Source organism: Aquila chrysaetos, chromosome Z (assembly GCF_900496995.4).
Source record: "Aquila chrysaetos chrysaetos chromosome Z, bAquChr1.4, whole genome shotgun sequence".
Classification (NCBI taxonomy): Eukaryota; Metazoa; Chordata; class Aves; order Accipitriformes; family Accipitridae; genus Aquila; species Aquila chrysaetos.
Window position 1 is genome coordinate 84,799,210 of NC_044030.1, and position 17,597 is coordinate 84,816,806.

At 39.4% G+C, this 17,597-nt stretch overlaps 1 protein-coding gene across 7 annotated transcripts in view; it reads right to left on the minus strand.

Moving 5' to 3' along the window:
- DYM (dymeclin) overlaps positions 1-17,597 on the minus strand; it is a 221,993-nt gene that overhangs the window by 73,601 nt on the left and 130,795 nt on the right. The window contains exon 15 of one of the 7 annotated variants that reach the window (XM_030004293.2): positions 4,724-7,685. The exons of the other annotated variants lie outside the window; for them this stretch is intronic. Coding sequence (XP_029860153.1) covers positions 7,403-7,685 — 283 coding nt within the window. The 3' untranslated portion in view covers positions 4,724-7,402. Of the gene's footprint in view, positions 1-4,723; positions 7,686-17,597 lie in introns of those variants that run through there. 7 annotated transcript variants of the gene reach the window in all.

The following is a 17,597-nucleotide window of genomic DNA, read 5'->3' on the forward strand; positions in this document are numbered from 1 at the left end:
ATTCAGATGTTCTGAATCTTTTCTACTCCCTCTCCTAGTTCAGATGTATGCTGCAAACAAACAGAACAGCATACAAACACAAAACACTATCTGGTGGTGGAAAAAAAACAGTTCCATGGATCAAAAAATTTGATGATGAATGTTCTCAAACAATTCAGCAATACTCCGTGCTGTTCCTTCTCTCTGCTGTCATATACATGCCAAATGTACTATTGTTCTCAGTTTTAAAAAATTAAATATAAGCCCTAAACACCGAAACCATGTTATGCAAATACTCCTTAAACAATAGGATTTTACAATGCCTGCACGAACGCCACAATCATATTAGGAAAAAAACCCTTTATATAGCAAGCTCTAAAAATATCTTAGTTTTGAAACCTGACAACTAAAAGTTAAAACCACACCTTAATTCCTGTATATGTAAGGAACATCTCTTGGTTTTGACCTATTTTTTAATGAATTACAGCAAAAAAAGAGTGCTATGGCATGAGAACTCTACACATGTGCTGGGTAGGATGCCTGCACAGACACTTCCAAGCAGAGGATCTGAATCGCTCATCTGCTTGAATAACAGTTCACGTATGGTCACGTAAGAGGTCACATCAAAACAAACGCACCGTGCTGTTTCATATGAAAGTAAATATTCAAAGTAAATGCATAGTCCTGTAGTCCTATACAGGAGGACTGGTTGCAAGCAAGCGCAGCAGGGACAGTTGTGCAGCCTTTCTGTGGGCGACGGAGAAGTGCTCTGTAAGCACTTAAGGAACCAGGCCCTGGGAGAAATGCATTTAGCATGAGTAAGTGCAGAAAAAAAAAATCACTAAGTCCCCAAATGCCCATGTCTGCTGAAGAGCCCTTGAGGCATTCTGCATTTGAATTATTCAAGCTGTAACGGCACATAAATAGAAATAACAAGAGAGAATAGCCATGGAGAACTCCATGGGCTATGCGGGGCAGTTTACTCCATAGAGGGACACTGCCCTTACTTACTTGAGCCCAACTCTAACGCCTGGGAGACATTTGGGATCTCAGGAAAGAGAAACTAACCAATTAAGATATCAAATTCCTAAACAGCAAATAAGAACGTACTTTCTATCTTACTTTCTAATCTTGCAAAGTGAAGCATGACTAACTTCTACTGAGTAAAGCTTTGCTATATTTACTATTAGGTCCATCTGGCTTGCAGAGATGATGTGAAACAAGAGACTTACAGTGTGCAGTCTCCACAAAGGTCGTATATGCAAATAAAATGGTTTGTATGGGCATCACTGATGAACTTATTCACCAAAGAGTGTTTAAAGGATCAGGGAAAGAAAAGGGCTTCTCCCAGGTAGCAAAAGGTCCACGTGAGACTGGTATTGCCACATTCTGACTTTGCTGGTCAGTGATCAGAATTTTTTTGGCTTTTCTTGTCAAGTGCCTTCTCACAAATATAAGTTTGTGTCCCCTTGGAAACAGGCTGTGCACCTCAGCTGCCTGCTGTTTCAGGGCAAATCCCAAAGCATCGCAAATGATTTTAATGCAACCTGGGTAAACAAATGCTTTCTATCCCGTCTTCCTGTTAAACAGCAAACGTTAAAGACCATTCTCTTTTAACTCAACAGTCCTAAACTTGATCATAATAAACGAAGTACTTCAAGGTATCTTCCGTTCAGGACAAAAGCGTCACAATTTTAAAGAGTATCCTTTTATCTGCCACTGCTTGCATATGAACAGAGATTTATAATTCATGTGCTATGAAGACATTCCAAATTCTGTCTCGTAAAGAAATTTTCTTATTAATAACTCAAAAAACACGCAGTCACCATACACTTGTGGCAAAAGAATATAAGCAAATTCAGAAGCAACTTAGAACAATTAATGGAGGCTTTGCATTAACAAACAGGATTTCCTGTTAAAATGGAATCGAAAAGACAAAGAGACTAGAAAAAACATGGAAGCAAGGAATTTGATGTGGTGAGACAAAAGTAAATATTTACAAAAGTAAGCCGAGAGTTTAATTTGCAGAGAGCGGGAAATGTATTTTTCAACTGAAGGCATACATTGTTAGGCAGCTCATGGCCACTTTCCAACGAATGTTGGGAAATGGGTGCTGTTATTGCTAGAGAAGTAAAAGGCACAGAAAGCAGTAAAATCCTTCCACTCTTATCTTGCTACAGATAATTTCATTCCCCTTTTGTCTGGCATGCCAAATAACATCCTGGTAATTCCACTTAAAGGATAGAGTCAGGCAAGGATGGGGAGCACTACCTAGAAACAACACCTTCCTAACTCTACAGCATATTAAAGTATAAACTCAATAAATAACCAGACTGCGATCTACTACAGATGTAACCCGCCATGCAAATCTGCTGTATTTTTCTCTGAGAGTGGCAAGTGACAAACTAAATTCAGGAAGGCTTAAAGCTGTGGGGGAAAAATGTATGCAGTCCAGGATAAACAGAATACATGATTGTAAAGCTCAGACTAATTTAAGGTTTATTCTGAGCTAAATATCCCTGAATCTACGTTAGGCGTCTCAAGGCATGAACGTAATTCCTTTCAATGTTCCCTGTGTTTGTCCTGTTAATATTTTATAAAGATATTGAATGGGCAGAGTCCACAATACTTCCATTTCATCCACTTGCTCTTAATTCAATAGGGTAAGTGTTTCATAGCTGCTGAGACAAGACATTTGTCTTGAATTAGGACAAAACTCTGTGGGTGAGAATCAGAGGAAATTGCTGGAAAAAGCACCCTGAGCAAAACTCCCACCCAAAAACCCAAAGACAGACTCTGAACAATGAAACAACAACAAGAAAATTAAAAAGCCATCACTGCCATGCAATCTAAGGTCCAAAACCTTATCCTTTGAGCAGCTTTTATTTGGCATGGCTTTGCTCAAACACACAGGGTGTGTGTGCACGTATACGTACGTATTTATACATATTTGGGTCATTGCTGCACTTGTAAAGAAAACTGCTGTGCCTCTCTGCACTCACTCTGACAGGAAAGAATCTGGATCCACATTAGGAGTTAACAGACTCATTCCATACACAGAAGATCACAGGGTATGTGCGTTGCTAACAGCCCTCTTTAGGCTAAGACTTGAGCAAAACCCGAGTTTTGGACCGTGCTTCCATCACCATGAGTCGACATCGCACGTCACCCGCACCCCATCCTTAGAGCAACCCCGCTCGGTGCGGGTTTGGCTTTTCAGTGCTCCGACATGGTTAAAATGAATCGTTCATTGTGTTCCCCTTTGAACCTTGGAAATAATATCATGGCTTTGACCTAACTTCATAAAACTGAGTTTCAATATTGAACCAGGAGAACAAGAAACAAGCTGCTAGGAGGACACATTATTGTGCTGTAGATGGATAATATTAGGTTTTTTTCACACCTTCATTTCCTTTTCCCCACCCTTCTTCTTCTTCAAAGCCCTGTCCTAAAGGTGTCTCTGCCATTCTTGCTTCACAGGAATGAGTTTTATTGTTTTCCTCGTGGACTTACCTTCTCTTTGGTCAGGTGTCCTTCCTGATCACATCCTCCTCCCTCCACAGTGATCCTACCAGCGTCCCACTGACAGTCACGAAAAGCCTCTAAGTGCTCTCCCTAATCACTAAGTTAGTTTAATTACCTTATTGACAGAAAACCTCTCAAATTTTGAATTGGAAACATTTTTTTTTGAGGAAATAAAGACAATCAGTTGGACCTATCAGGACTCTGTAGTAAAGCTCTTGCTAAGGACCTTACAGAAATGACCAAAAATTCAAACCACACATAGGTCTCACTGCTAAGACGTGCTCCCAAACATAATCTTGGATGCAAGGACTGTCTCTTGCATAACAATGAGGTCATTTCTAGACTTCTAAAACCCCACAAGGAAAGAAAATTTGAAAGATTATGCATTTGCATCTGTAGAGAACTTCCGTAACTGTTCATAATGGGTAGTAATTTTTTTCCAAATCCAAATCATAAACACTTTGTATTTTCTTTGTGAGTATTTGTGAACCACTGAGAAACTGTTATGAGTACCACGGGATCTAAAAAAAATCACTAATTAAGGAAATGAATATTTCTTGTCTTCCAGACAGAGTTTAGATGGCATGTGTTCAGTGTGCCCTGAGGCCACACAGGGAATAAAGACGATTAAAAAAAAAAAAGGCAGCATGAATAATACTACATTCACTGAGTGACGCTCTGCTTCAGAACAAAAAACAATGCATAGTCACTTAATTAAAGATTGTGTTTTTGCTTTTGAAACAAAGATGCTGAATTAAAACTTCACAGACAACCTTAATCTATTATTTCCTAAACTTTGAGTGAAATTCGATATTGATCAAGGCAATTGTTTTTTATGTAGTGTGTAAAACATAAAATATGGACTTGAGTTTATTACAAACTCCTTCAGCAGAGTATCTCCATCCATGCTGTGTTAGTGAATTTTTGCTCAAAAAGTCTAGTTTAACTATTTCCAGGCATGAAAAAAATGTATAGTTTGAGCTGCAGTACTAAAAAAAGCTAATGTCAGAGCAGCAGTTTGTTCATTCCCCTACAATTTCACCAGGCAGTTATTCAGAAGGATGTTCCTTCTTGGTACACAAACTGCAATTCCCAAGGCACATGTATTCAAACCAACAAATACAGAATTTCTAAGCAAATTTAAAATTTTACTTATGCATTCCTTTCTGAATAAATCATGTTGGACATGAAATACACTTAAAGAAATCAAGAAGAGTGCTTTCTGTTGAAAGTGTATGGTACTTTATCATGAACTCAAAATTCACTCTACAGTATTTGGTGTAACACAAATGTATGCACATACATACAGATACACACAACTTCCTTCGAGAGAGATATTTGTTGGAAATATTACTTCTGTCTGCAAATAGCACTGACATGCAGGTATACATACTTTGAAAAAGACTGAAATGCTTAAAAATTTTCAGAGGTACATGACGGTACTACTACTTGAAAAAAGGAAAAATGCAAGAAAAATGCAGGATAATGTCAAATAATGTAATACATTAAATACCTTTCAACACCAAGACCAAGATTAAGTTTAATCTCTATTACTAAACCTTTCCTGTAAAAGCATAACAACACTGTACTTTAAAAATAAATATCACAAGTAAAAATTGTCTACATCCTTCATCGTAATGTCAACATCAATCCCCTTTGTTGAATTTCTGTGGATTTATGTACCTAGATATAAACCTGCAAAACGTAGCCAGTCATAAACCTCTTTCCAAAGGAAAATTCATGTCAAAATAGATAGGAAATAAAAAATAGGTCTCTTCATCCTCAAAAATATCCGTGTCATTGAAAGAAAACATTTATCAAGAACACTAATTTTTTTTTTTTTTTAAAGGGATGTTAATATCCAGTCAGAATCCAACAGCAGCAGATGCTGAACAAAACAAGGGATAATGAAGCATTTCGTAAGAGTTCAACTCACTATGGAAAAAGCTACAGTTAACGATCCACATGGAGGTTAATTTGGCTTTAGGAAGCCCCAGCCCGCCCTTGCCCATTTCAGTACAAGTGCTGCGCCAACATCCTGGGAAGCCAGCCCACGGCATTTTCTTAATTCCTGTTACTTAACATTTTTCTTTATTTTCTTAATTTCTCTATTTCTTTCTTCTTAGTAGCTAGAGCCTCTCAACAGCACACATGCCTGTTCCTACATATGTGTTAGAAATAACAACAGGGCTTTTCATCTGCTTCATTTTCTGTGCATCTTTACTATGAACAATGAAGCTGCCCTTCCTAACATCGCATCGCATCCTGAATTTGGAGAGCTCAGTGGTTTTCTCACCCTTGTTCTACAGCTCTTAAAAAACCCCCAAACATAAAAGGGAAAAACAACCTGTGCAAATATAGAACAAGGACCTGTAACGGTTACAAACGTAACTCCCAAGTACGGCATATACGTATCAAGAACATAGCATCATCTTCAGCATCTACAGAACATTTTTAGAAATATCTTACAGGCAGTTTGAAATGCTCTAAACTACTCATCATTGCAGGAAGATGACACTTTCGGAACAGATCATCTGGAAGCCTTTAAGGAAGGAAAAATGTTTGCAGTACTGAATTCGCCCAGCTTTTGTCTCCATCACCAGTACTGCTCTCCCAAACGACAAATGCGTGCGATCAAAATCACCGTGGCTCGCAGCAGGAAAAGGCTTGTCAGCATCCTGAAGGAGCTCCGTCTTTGACCGTCCCTTCATCTTTTATAAAAATACTTTCCATATTTAGCAAAAGGCACGTCTTACCCATGTTTCGTAATCCAACCTTGACAGAGCTGAAATGTAATCATGTTTCTTGACTGTAGTCTGCCTGTCAGGGTTTTTAATTTTGTTCTTCAGTTAAAAAGGTGTTACAGACATTACCGGTAAGATTTAGAAACATGGGCACGAAGAGCCCTTATGTAAGAGAAAGCAGATTTTATTTTAGGTAACACTTCAAAGTTATTGTTTGTTACATTTTCAGTAGAAAAATGGTCATTATTTCCCACATACTCTGTCATCCTAAATTACCTTATTCACTACTGAACTTGTCATTCTAAAGAGAGGTTATTTTATTGCCTTCAGACAAACACACTCAAGTCTCAAGATTGGTGGGAAAACTGATACAGATTTGATTTAATGATTCATTTCAGCATACTTGCAGTTGTGCAATATTTTTCCATCTTAAAAACCAACATGATATATTTTTTTTTAAGTCCCAGTCCCTCAAGTTGCACAGTAATTAAATTTACATTGTCTTCAATTTATTTGGAAATTAACCTCATTCCCACAGAGAAAAGAGGTTGTGCTTTTGCGCTTTACCTCCCACTCAGTTTTATACATCTTATTCCCCTGTGTAATTCTTTCTGCCTCTATCAATTCAAAAATCCTCCCAAATTCCTAAAAAAATGCCCTCCCCAAAATGTTCTTTTTAAAAAGACAAATTTCTGTGATGTTCCAGGTCATTCTCTGTTTTTCCCAAAGCAAAGAACACAGTTCCAAGAACTGAATTAGCATGATGATAAAGCAAACACCAACAGTTTTCTATTCTACTGTACGAAAAGCAAGTACAACCCTCATGGATTGGGATGTTAATTCCCCTCCACCTTGGGAAACAAATGACAAAGCCAGAGCATGGGACCAAAGACAAACTGTATTTCAGTGGGATATTCAGAAGAGACACAACGTGGCTTTCTAGGCACATACAAATATCTTTCTGAATTTAAATTTATCTGGGTGACAACCAAAGGTGTGCAAAGGTGAGTTTTCACAACCCTGCTGGCGTAATCTGGATTAATCTGAGGCCAACACTATTCTGGATACTAAAGCTATTTGTAAATGTGATCAGCTATACAGACAGTAGTATAAAGGCTTTAAAGTACAATCAAGATAATCGTGGTATTTTCAAATCAAGCCAAGCTGTGACAAACTGTTGAAGTTGAGGCTAGGGAAGTGGACAGAAAACTGGCTGAACGGATGGGCTCAGAGAACAGCACAAAGTCCAGCTGGAGGGCAGTCACGAGCGGCATAGCCCATGCGTTGATTCTGGGGCCAATGCTCTTTAACATCTTCATTAACGACCCGGCTGGTGGGACAGAGCGCGCCCTCGGCACGGTTGCAGGTGACCCAGAACTGGGAGGAGAGGCGGATGCACCAGACGGTTGCGCTGCTGTCGAGGGGGACCTGGACGGGCTGGAGAAACAGGCCAACAGAAACTTCATGAAACCCAACAAGGGGAAATACCAGATCCTGCACGATGAGGGCCGACCAGCCAGAAAGCAGCTTTGCAGAAGAGGACCTAAGGGTCCGGCGGACACCAAGTTGAACGTACAGCAGCAACGCACCCTCACGGCAAAGAAAGCCCACGGCACCGTGGGCTGCGTTACGCAGAGCGTTGCCAGCCCGACGAGGGAGGTGAGCCTTCCTCTCTGCTCAGCACTGGGGAAGCCTTACCTGGAGCGCTGGGCTTCCCAGTAGTAGAGACGTGCAGATACTGGAGCAAGTCCAGCAAAGAGCCACAAAGATGATGAAGTGATTGGAGCGTCTGACGCGCAAAGAGAGGCTGAGAGACCTAGGACTGATTAGCCTGGGGAAGAAAAGGCTCGAGGGGATCTCAGTGCGTACAAATATCGGATGGGAAGGGGGAAAGAGAATGAAGCCAGACTCGGTGGTACCCAGAGAAAGGACAAGAGGAAATGGGCACAAATTGAAATACAGGAAATTGCATTTAAATGTAAGAAAACAACCAAGTTAACCAGAGAGTTTGCGGAGTCACCATCCTTGGAGATAATAAACATCAATTGAACATAGCCTTGGGCAACTGGCTCTAGGTGGCCCTGCCTTGGACGAGACAATCTCCAGAGGTGCCTCCCAACCTCAGCCACTTGGTGACTCCCTGAAATCACCATGAGCATGGCTAAACAATTAGCACAGTTGCAACAAACAAGAAAATGCAAGGAACACAGCCTGCTGGAAATGAACACCAAGTCAATGTAGAAACCAGCAAAGCCACAATTGCACTACGAAGCACTTTGGGAAATACAGGAAATATATTTTAGGGTAAAATCCTGCAGTAGCAAAAGGATGGCTTAGTGATTAATTAGAAAAATGCAGCATCGGAAAGATCTGATTTTATTTATTTATTTTTAGGTTTTTTTATAATCATCAATTTTTAATTTCTGCTGGGCAACCACAACATTGAAAGCAAGGGCTTGCATCTTTTTGCACTGTGGAGAAAAGTAAAATATCTACGTGGAATTCTCTTAAAACTATTCTGCAAAACTGACGAGCAATCACAGCAGAGTTCACAGTAAAACTCTAATTTAAGGAAGCACAGCTCTTTGTAGGACTGTGCACTACCAAACACATAACAAGAACTTTAGTGGTGTTTAAGAGTCAGTAGGGTTGAGGTTCACCTTCAGCAACGTAGAGGTTCCTCTGAGGCTCAGTTCTCAGTGGAAGACCACTAAGCTGGACTGCACTTCAATCTATGCAAGCTCAAAAAACGTAAGGGTTGAATTTTCACCTACTGGAAGTCAAAAATCCTATCCCACGATTCCTAACAGGTCACTTCCCTTAGGGGTATCTTATTTTATCCTACCTACAAAATTGGATTTTCCTCTTTCATAATATGTTCTGATAACTAATACGGAACATAGATGAGATGTGATACTGCATGTTATGCACCTAGAAGTATTTAAAGTAACCAAGTACATGAGGCAGGAACATTAAATGGAAACTTTAAAATCTTCTTTCATTAGTGTACACGTATTGAACTAGTTTTCAGCTAGGCTGACGCCCCAGAAAACTTTTCCAGCATTTAGAAGAAAAGCCAAATGCTAATCACTGTCCTGGAGGTTACACTGGGGCTGCAGGATTAGTCATCTTTGGAAACCAGTTGTGGTTGTTCTTATTTTCCTCTCCCACTGCTTTTTCTGATCTGCGGCTGGTGCAGTGGGAGCATTCTCATCAATGTTTTCTCACAAATTCAGCTTACAAACACGAAAGAACAAAAACACTTAAGAATAGCTCACAGCTCTCAACCCCTACATCCTGCTGTAGCGTGGGGATCCAAAACCTCCTTACACAACTTAAATCAATCCTTTGGAGGATTAAAATAAAAAGCTGACTGATTCCCCCCCTCGCCTTTTTTTTTCCCCACCTCTGCATTTCTTGGTCAAATAGGCTGTGGTGCGAAATGGCGATACCAAAATGTGAGAAGAAATGACAGTTCTTGTAGCTGGATGTTCTCGTTAGAAGCTGGAAACGAACAGAAGAAATAGTTCTTACAGTGTTACCGATTCTGCAAATCTGGAACGCTCCAGGTCCTTTAGATCCCTATGAATGGATCCGGATGCCAGTTTCCAAACCTTTAGCCGCTGCACCTCCGCTAAGCAAGTCGGCAACGTTCCCTGTTCCCCCCATCCAGCTCCTTTCCTCCCCATCGTGCCCCGGCCACCCAGGGGCTGTGCAGCCTCCGCGTCTCCCCGAGGAGCCAGGCCAGGTCTGCGGGACTCAGCAGCTCGGGGGCTCTGCCTTCGCTGCCACGTGCTTCCCACACCGCGCTGGTGGCACTTGCCTCTTTGCTGGAGAATCAGGAATTTAAATTGAACGGCTGGACAACTGAGAGACCACCCAGAACTACTCCAGAAGAACCATGAGGATGATGCTTCTAATCGCTTATATTGTTATTGTTTGGTTTGTTTTGTTTTTTTAAAAATGTTTCCACACTCATGCTACTTGGAGCTGCAATTAATTAGGAAAATGAAAACTCACAGGTATTTGCACTAAGCAGCTCTACCCTGTGGCTCCTGTGCAGAACATCTCCGCAGCACTTATCACAACATCTGCTTTGAGACAGTCTGGGCTTACTGAAAAAAATCTGGATTTTACTATATAAGGTTTGTCTCTTGGACTCATCACTTTTAAACTAACATACCATTAAGTATCCTGAAGTCAGCCAGTATGTGTAAAACAACTAGGTGTGCTTGCACCATCAGCCCAAAATCAGCAGACTACTCAGCCACACATCTTAGTCCCAAAATCCCATTAACCAAATTACATTTCAACTGAAAGCCACGTATGATGTTAAGAGTATGTTGTGAGGTTTTCTTCCCCCCCCCTTCTTTAACTGCACTATTGATTTTTGGGTTTATTGATTAAAAATTACTGCTGAACTAAAATTTTACATGTTTTATGGAGTGGGATACTCTGCATCCAACCTTAAAAGCCAATGTCTTGTCTCCTACATTAAAACCAGAAATCTCTTGTTGCTTCTGTTCTTCAAAGTCCTTTCCTAAAACTTCATTCATCACCACAGTTGATCTGCATGATTTGAATCCCTTAATCACCTGCATCTCTGTCTCCAAGAGACACCTGCAAAGTTATTTGCTCCACTATTCTTCCAGGGTACTTGTGACTCATTTGTTACTCAGGTTTGCAAAGTTTTTTGAAATATTTTAGTACTTAGGGCACTACCCAGTTCCAGGTGGACATGCAGATCTCCCTCTAGACGTCCATGGGTACGGATTAAACATTTAGTTCTCAATTCATTGCAAGAGGTAGATACTCCTCAGAATTTAAGGAGGGGGGGCGGGGGGAAGGTATTCATTTTGATGCTTAACTTCAGGATCTTAATCACAATTATCAATTGTGATAATTCTAGCTGCAGTCAATACTTTCGACTAGTTTCATCTGAACATAAGGAGTGCTGGAATCACAGCTACAGTCTGTTGATTTGCAACAAGAGCTCATGATGAAGAGGACTTCTGCATAAGCCAAAACGTAGCTTTGGTGAGAATCTGTGCTTTAATTTGACAAATTGGAAGATGTTTTGAATGAGTAACATATGTTTGTTATTTTCTAAGTGAATAATTCTCTATATTTAGGCAATAATTACACATTTTACTAAGTTGCCTTCACTAGCCAAAGTTCATGCAATGCTGTCTGGGAAACCAAAACAGATAACAGGGCATCACCTAGATGCACAAAACAAAGAACTCCCACACTGCACTCCACGCTGCCAGTGACAATGACTTATTGAAGCTGCTGGAGAGGTGATGTTCTGCACCCAAGAGGTGCTGTTCTGCACCCCAGGAAAGTCAGCAGATACTACAGAGGACCTGAACCTCAGTAAGGCTTTTTGGTCTAAGCAGAAGATTGGCTTACATGAGCATAAATCCCTTCTGCTTTCAGCTATAAACTATATTCAGTCTGACATTCATTTTATTAGCATTCTCCTGAACTCTTCATGCAAGCTATAGAATATTTCTCTTTTTAGTCTCCAAACAATAGCTTATTTACATACTTATAAAAGAATAAGACACCCTCCCCAATCCTGATTAATTGCCAGACATTACGTATGAACGCAAAACCCCCCGGACTCCAAACATACTGCTACAATGGAAATGTGTGAAAGTAGTTTTGTTCCAAATTCATCTCATGGGAACGTAGGATCATAAGCATTCAATTAAAAATAATTCTGTCTGATCGAGATGTGTTTTAGTTTCACATGCTAATGTGGTAGAATGCGTCTAGATCATGTCTATTATCATGTGATAAATTTTTACCAGGGTGGGAAGAATAAAGATTATTATATAGAAAGAACATAGCTCTTGCAGTTTTTCCCCTTTCCATTTAATTTTTTTGTGTGTGCATGAGAACGCAGGGTTTTGGCAACCTGTGCTGTTTTGTGCTATTTGGGTCACATCACCTGGGGGATAGTACCTGAAGAGGTAACATTTGTAAAGGGAGAATTCTGAATCAAAACGTAGCCTTTCAAAGAAATCTGTAAGACAAACAAAACAACAAAATCCTGGATGGCAATCTGCCTGTAACTCCAATTTTTAATGCCAAAAGAAGCCACTTTGATCAGCTTGTCTGACACAAGCCATAGGAATTCCCGCAGCTACTTCCTCCTTCAAGTCCAATAGCTGTGGCTGGACTTGGACATATCTTTTAGGAAAACATCCAAACTCATTTAAAAATTCCAATCTTGGGAAATCCAGAGCCCTTGTTAAACTATTCCAGTGACTCATCCACCATGTAAAAAAAATACAAGCCAGTCTCAATTGGGTTTGCTTCAATTTCCAGCTACTGGAGTGCATTACACTTTTGCATACTAAAAGGCTCCTTATTAAAGAATTTATTTACCCTTAATCTCCCAAATCATTGCAGAGCAAACTCAGAAAACTGCCTCAGAGTACTTCCAAGTCCTTTCAAAGTCAATGTTTACCTGGAGCTCTTATCCCAAGAGCGTGACCTACGTGCATGAAATTCTACCGGCTCTATGAAAACACACCTTGCTTGCATCAGGCTTAGATGGTTACTTTTTGGTATCGGCAATCTTTCCCCTTCATTGATCACTGCTTCCCTAAAAACTGCTCTCAGTACGTTATTTTAAACAGGGTAGGAGTTAATGAACCAATGCACAAGGGTTTCTACTAGAGGTGCACCCACTTGATGAACATCCAGTTAAACTGCATTTTGAGACCTACGAGCTAGGTAATTTTTCACCCACCGAATACCCACAGCATTGATTTTATATCTCACTGGTTTCATGATCGATATGCTGTGCAGCACAAAGACAAATAATTTGTAATAGAATTATTTATAAACAATTCCCCTCTGCCAAGTCACTCAATGTTGAGTGTAAAGTGATCTTTCCATAACAAAAAAACTCCAACCCTTCAATAAAATTATCAGCAGCTGACTAAAAATCACCATCAAAAAGCAATAAAACATTAAATTATATTCATTTAACAGAACTTTGACCATTTTTTTTTTATTTCTATTTTTTTCCCAAAGGAAAATGATTAAATGAACTGGATTTCAGGGAAATGTTGTTCCACAGCATTGCAGTGGCCAAAGAAAAAGCCTCATCTCCTGACCTGTGATCCCAGATTGGGAACTGAGTCCACACAAAACATCCTGCATGGAAGCTCAGAGAACAGAGTTTCCATAAAAACTTACAGGCTGCTCTATAGAAATCTCAGCATATTGGTATTAAAAAACCAGCCTGCATCCTCAAAGAAATATTAATGTAGCTTGATTGTCTCTTTTCTCCTTTGTCCATTTTTACTTATTCTTACTTATATTTAATTAAGTTAATTAAATTGTCAGCTGTTCCATTATCTACCTAGGACTGAAATTTAAAATGCATGTACCATAATCACTGAAATTGATCATTATTACAGCAACCCACAGCATTGGGTTTGCATTGGGGAAAAAAAAAAAAAATAAATTAACAGCGAATATTAAACCCATCAGGAAAAAGACCATCTTTGAGTCTTTAGGTTAAACACTGGTAATAGCAGCAGTTGGAATTTGTCAGTGTACAGGTGATCATGTTAAGAGAAAAATTTTTTTAATTGCCACAAAAATGCACAATTTCCAACTCTGACATTAGAAGCTGGATGAATAATGACATGTCTCAATAACCAGAAAAATTTCCCAACCAACCCATAATTATACTCTATGATAATGCAATGATATTGTAATCCCTGAATGGGTACCAATTCTGTTCTCATCAGCCTTCTGGCTTGGCAGGATGCTGAGCAGAGCGCACAAAATAATGCTTGTGGGAGCAGAAAGGAAAAAGGAAAGGAAAAGGAAAAGGACCCACAGACCATCGGTCAGATGCCAGTTTTGGAGGCGAGGCACAGAATCTTACTAACATATCCCACAGAACAAAAGTTTTTAATCCGTGTTGTCAAAAGAGAGTATCGAGCTAGTTTATTCTTAAAAAGCCCTTAAATCCACCAAGATTTTTAGACTTTTTCATTGGAGAAATACAAATTCTTTTTTTTTTTTTAAAAAAAAACCAACAATTTTTAAACTAAGTTATCTACTATTCCAAAAATAGTTTGCTTTAGTGATAAATGAAGTGAAGGTATTTCTCGCCTGTGACGGGTCCAGAGTCTGCCATTTTCATTATTCTACTTCCAGTCCTATGACATAAGTGGGTTTATTCATAAAATGTGAAAAAAGCAAGCTGTTGTTCAAAACTTATAAAGACTTAAAAAGCCTTTTCAATAAGGTCCAATTACTACATCACAAATTATTCTCCTTTCTCAGATTTTTATTGAGGTATTTATCAATAAAGATAAGATCCTGTGACTGGGGCCCCTTATGAGATAAGACTCAAGCATCGTTTTCCTGCAGAAGTAAGGTTTTTTGTCACCTTTGGAAGTTGTCTCGTTCTCAACCAATTTCATCTGCCTCACCAATTTACAACATTTTTGCTTTCACACACCACTTTGGATGGAAGCCTACCTGCACTGACTTCACTCTGCTTGGGCAATCTGTTTGCAGAGACAGCCGTGTTTACCCAAGGTGTGATACCAAATAGAGACCTTCCCATTTAAATGATCATTAAAGTCAAAATAATATGGCTCATCTTGTTGACTGCTGTGTTTATATGTTGTCCCACCTACTAGATGTTTATAATTTAACTGTTAGTATTTCTTAATAATGCTTTGATTCTCTTTACGTGGTGAACATTTTCAATATCGCCTCTCATGGGTGAAGCTCCCAGTGAAGTAAGGATCAATATTTGGTACTTCATATTTCAAATACCACACAGAGCAAGTACCAGAAGTGATATAAACTATTTCCAAAAGTTATAAAGAACTGAGTGCTTTAATTGGTAATAGCAGGAAAATAGAAAAGGACCAGTTTTCAGAAGGCTGAAGGGGCTCTTGAAGAGAACACCCGGACTTTCTGTTATCCAGCTAATACTCACACAAGGCTGATGTACTGACATTTTACTTGCACTAACTTAAGGCGAGATTATTATATTAACTGCTTAAAAACTGAATGTAAACAATGCTCAAGATGATCTATAGAATCAGAGAAAAGGAACCCACACTTGTCAAAACCCATTTGAAAGAATACTAACTGATGTACTTCCCTGTATCACATTAATCCACGCAAAAACCATTTAAGGTTCAATCATAAACGTATCTGCCTCATGTTTCTCCCCACCTTCCCTTCACAGACTAAAGCCAAAGCAAATATGTCACACTTGCAAATGTTTTAGCTGTTTTCAAGGATGATACTCTGACACCTTTCCTGTACGTACTGAAGGACGGGCCAGTAATCCATATGATGACACAAAGGGCTGTCTATACATTCCTGGGATCCAGCTCCGATGCCCCAGCACAGCTCACACTCCAAGGAAAAAAGGAGCTGGCAACTGGATAATGAATACAAGTTGGCTTTATGCAGTACTTCACCATCACATTGCAGCGACAGAAACATTTCTGGTAATTAGCAGTATTTTTCAAAGCTAACCTCCAAGGCTCTGATCCTGCAAAGACTGCACATTCTTAAATTAATGTAATTGCAGAATTCCATCGACTCTGATGGCACGGGAGGAGTACGACTGCAAAGCTTATCCTCTACAGGCTTCAGACAATGTGCCAGAACACTTCTGAAAGGAAGTATTAAAATCTTATTAGATACATTTTGCTGTTTAAACAAACCTAGCATTAAGTAATAAAAGATAGGGAAAATGGGTAAACTCTGTAAATTTGACATCGTATTTCTTTGTCTTTTTTTTCTCTGGGCGAAAAACTTAATTCAAGTGAATCCATATAATTTTTCCTTTTGCTCTACTGCTTCACGAACATGTTTACTCAATTTACAAGGCTCAGCAAGACCATATTTCCTGCTTTCACACAAACAATGTCAAGCTAGCTATGAAAATAAAACTGTCCTTAATTTGTTCAGCATCCCAAAACAAATCATTGCTTGTTAGCTGCCTTTTGCTAGTGCATGCACTAAGCCAGTTTCGTTTTCAAAAACAATTTTCCTGAGATTGACTGCAACCCAAAGAGGTTTAAAAGAAAAAGGGAACACACACGAGCATTAAAACATCACATGATGGACATGCAATTCAAAAGGAAACCATAACGGTAAGGGTGGGAGAACATACTTCACATCACGAAGCACAGTTACTGCAATAATCAATAAATAGCACAGCCACAACAGAATTATTAGACAGTAGCAATGACAGATTACAATCCCAGGCTCAATATTTATGCTATGCTAACGCATTGCATAATAAAATAGGTGTTGTGTCTCCCTTGTTTTTATAATTTAGAAAAGCCACCGAAAGCAAGACTGGCACTAAATCCCAATTAAAGCTGCCTGGAGACCTGGTGCTGCAGGCTTACTCCGGGCGGGATATCAGAATATATACTATTTTCCTTCCTTTCTCCCCCACTTTAACCAGGGTTAGCTGTTCAGTAAGTGTGGGATGCGGTGTGGGTGTGCTTATAGATTTGACAGGTCACCACCAGGATCTCACACAAATCTGTGATAGCTTGAAAATGTGAACATTGATCAGCCAGCAGCATAAACGCACTTTTATAAGTGCTTTAAGGGAAAACAGTGGTTATTAACTACTATTAATTAGGCAGTGCCATCATTCCAAAGCCGCCTTCACCTTTTCTCCTTTGTTTTACTTTTATTAATTTCCTCTCCCCACCTCCAAATTAAAGGTACAACTGTTCATATACATATTCATGTTTGCACACAAAATGTACCAAAAGAGGAATAAAAACTTTAATTCTATAGGATGTCTGAAGATAGGCAACATCATCTAGGGGTATCAGGACAGTGTTGGAGACCAGCCATTACTCAGGGCTAAGTTTTATATTCTTTACCAGGAGCACTGCAAAGAGGCCTGGATGGGAGTGTCATGATTTATAAATCACCGTAATTAGTTATCCTCTGCCTTTAGTAATTTATGCATTCCATCTCTTCCCTAAGCAGGCTGCTCACAGGATAAAATACTGCAGGACTTAATACGGGACGGATGCACAGATTCACGCAAAAAACACTTTTTTGGGCACCTCCATTTATGCCACTATATTTGACGCTATTATAGACTTACGCAGACAAGTTTCCTGGGCACACACTTTTCTAATCATATATCACCAAAAAACCAACAGAGAATTAGCCACTAAAACCTGCTACCTATATATTTTTCAAGCAGCAATTTCTATTTCAAATACTCTGTCCTCCTATCTCATAAAAGGATAGCCTCTAACGAAAGCCAGAGATTTTACAATCTCCTAGGCTGATATATTCTAATATATC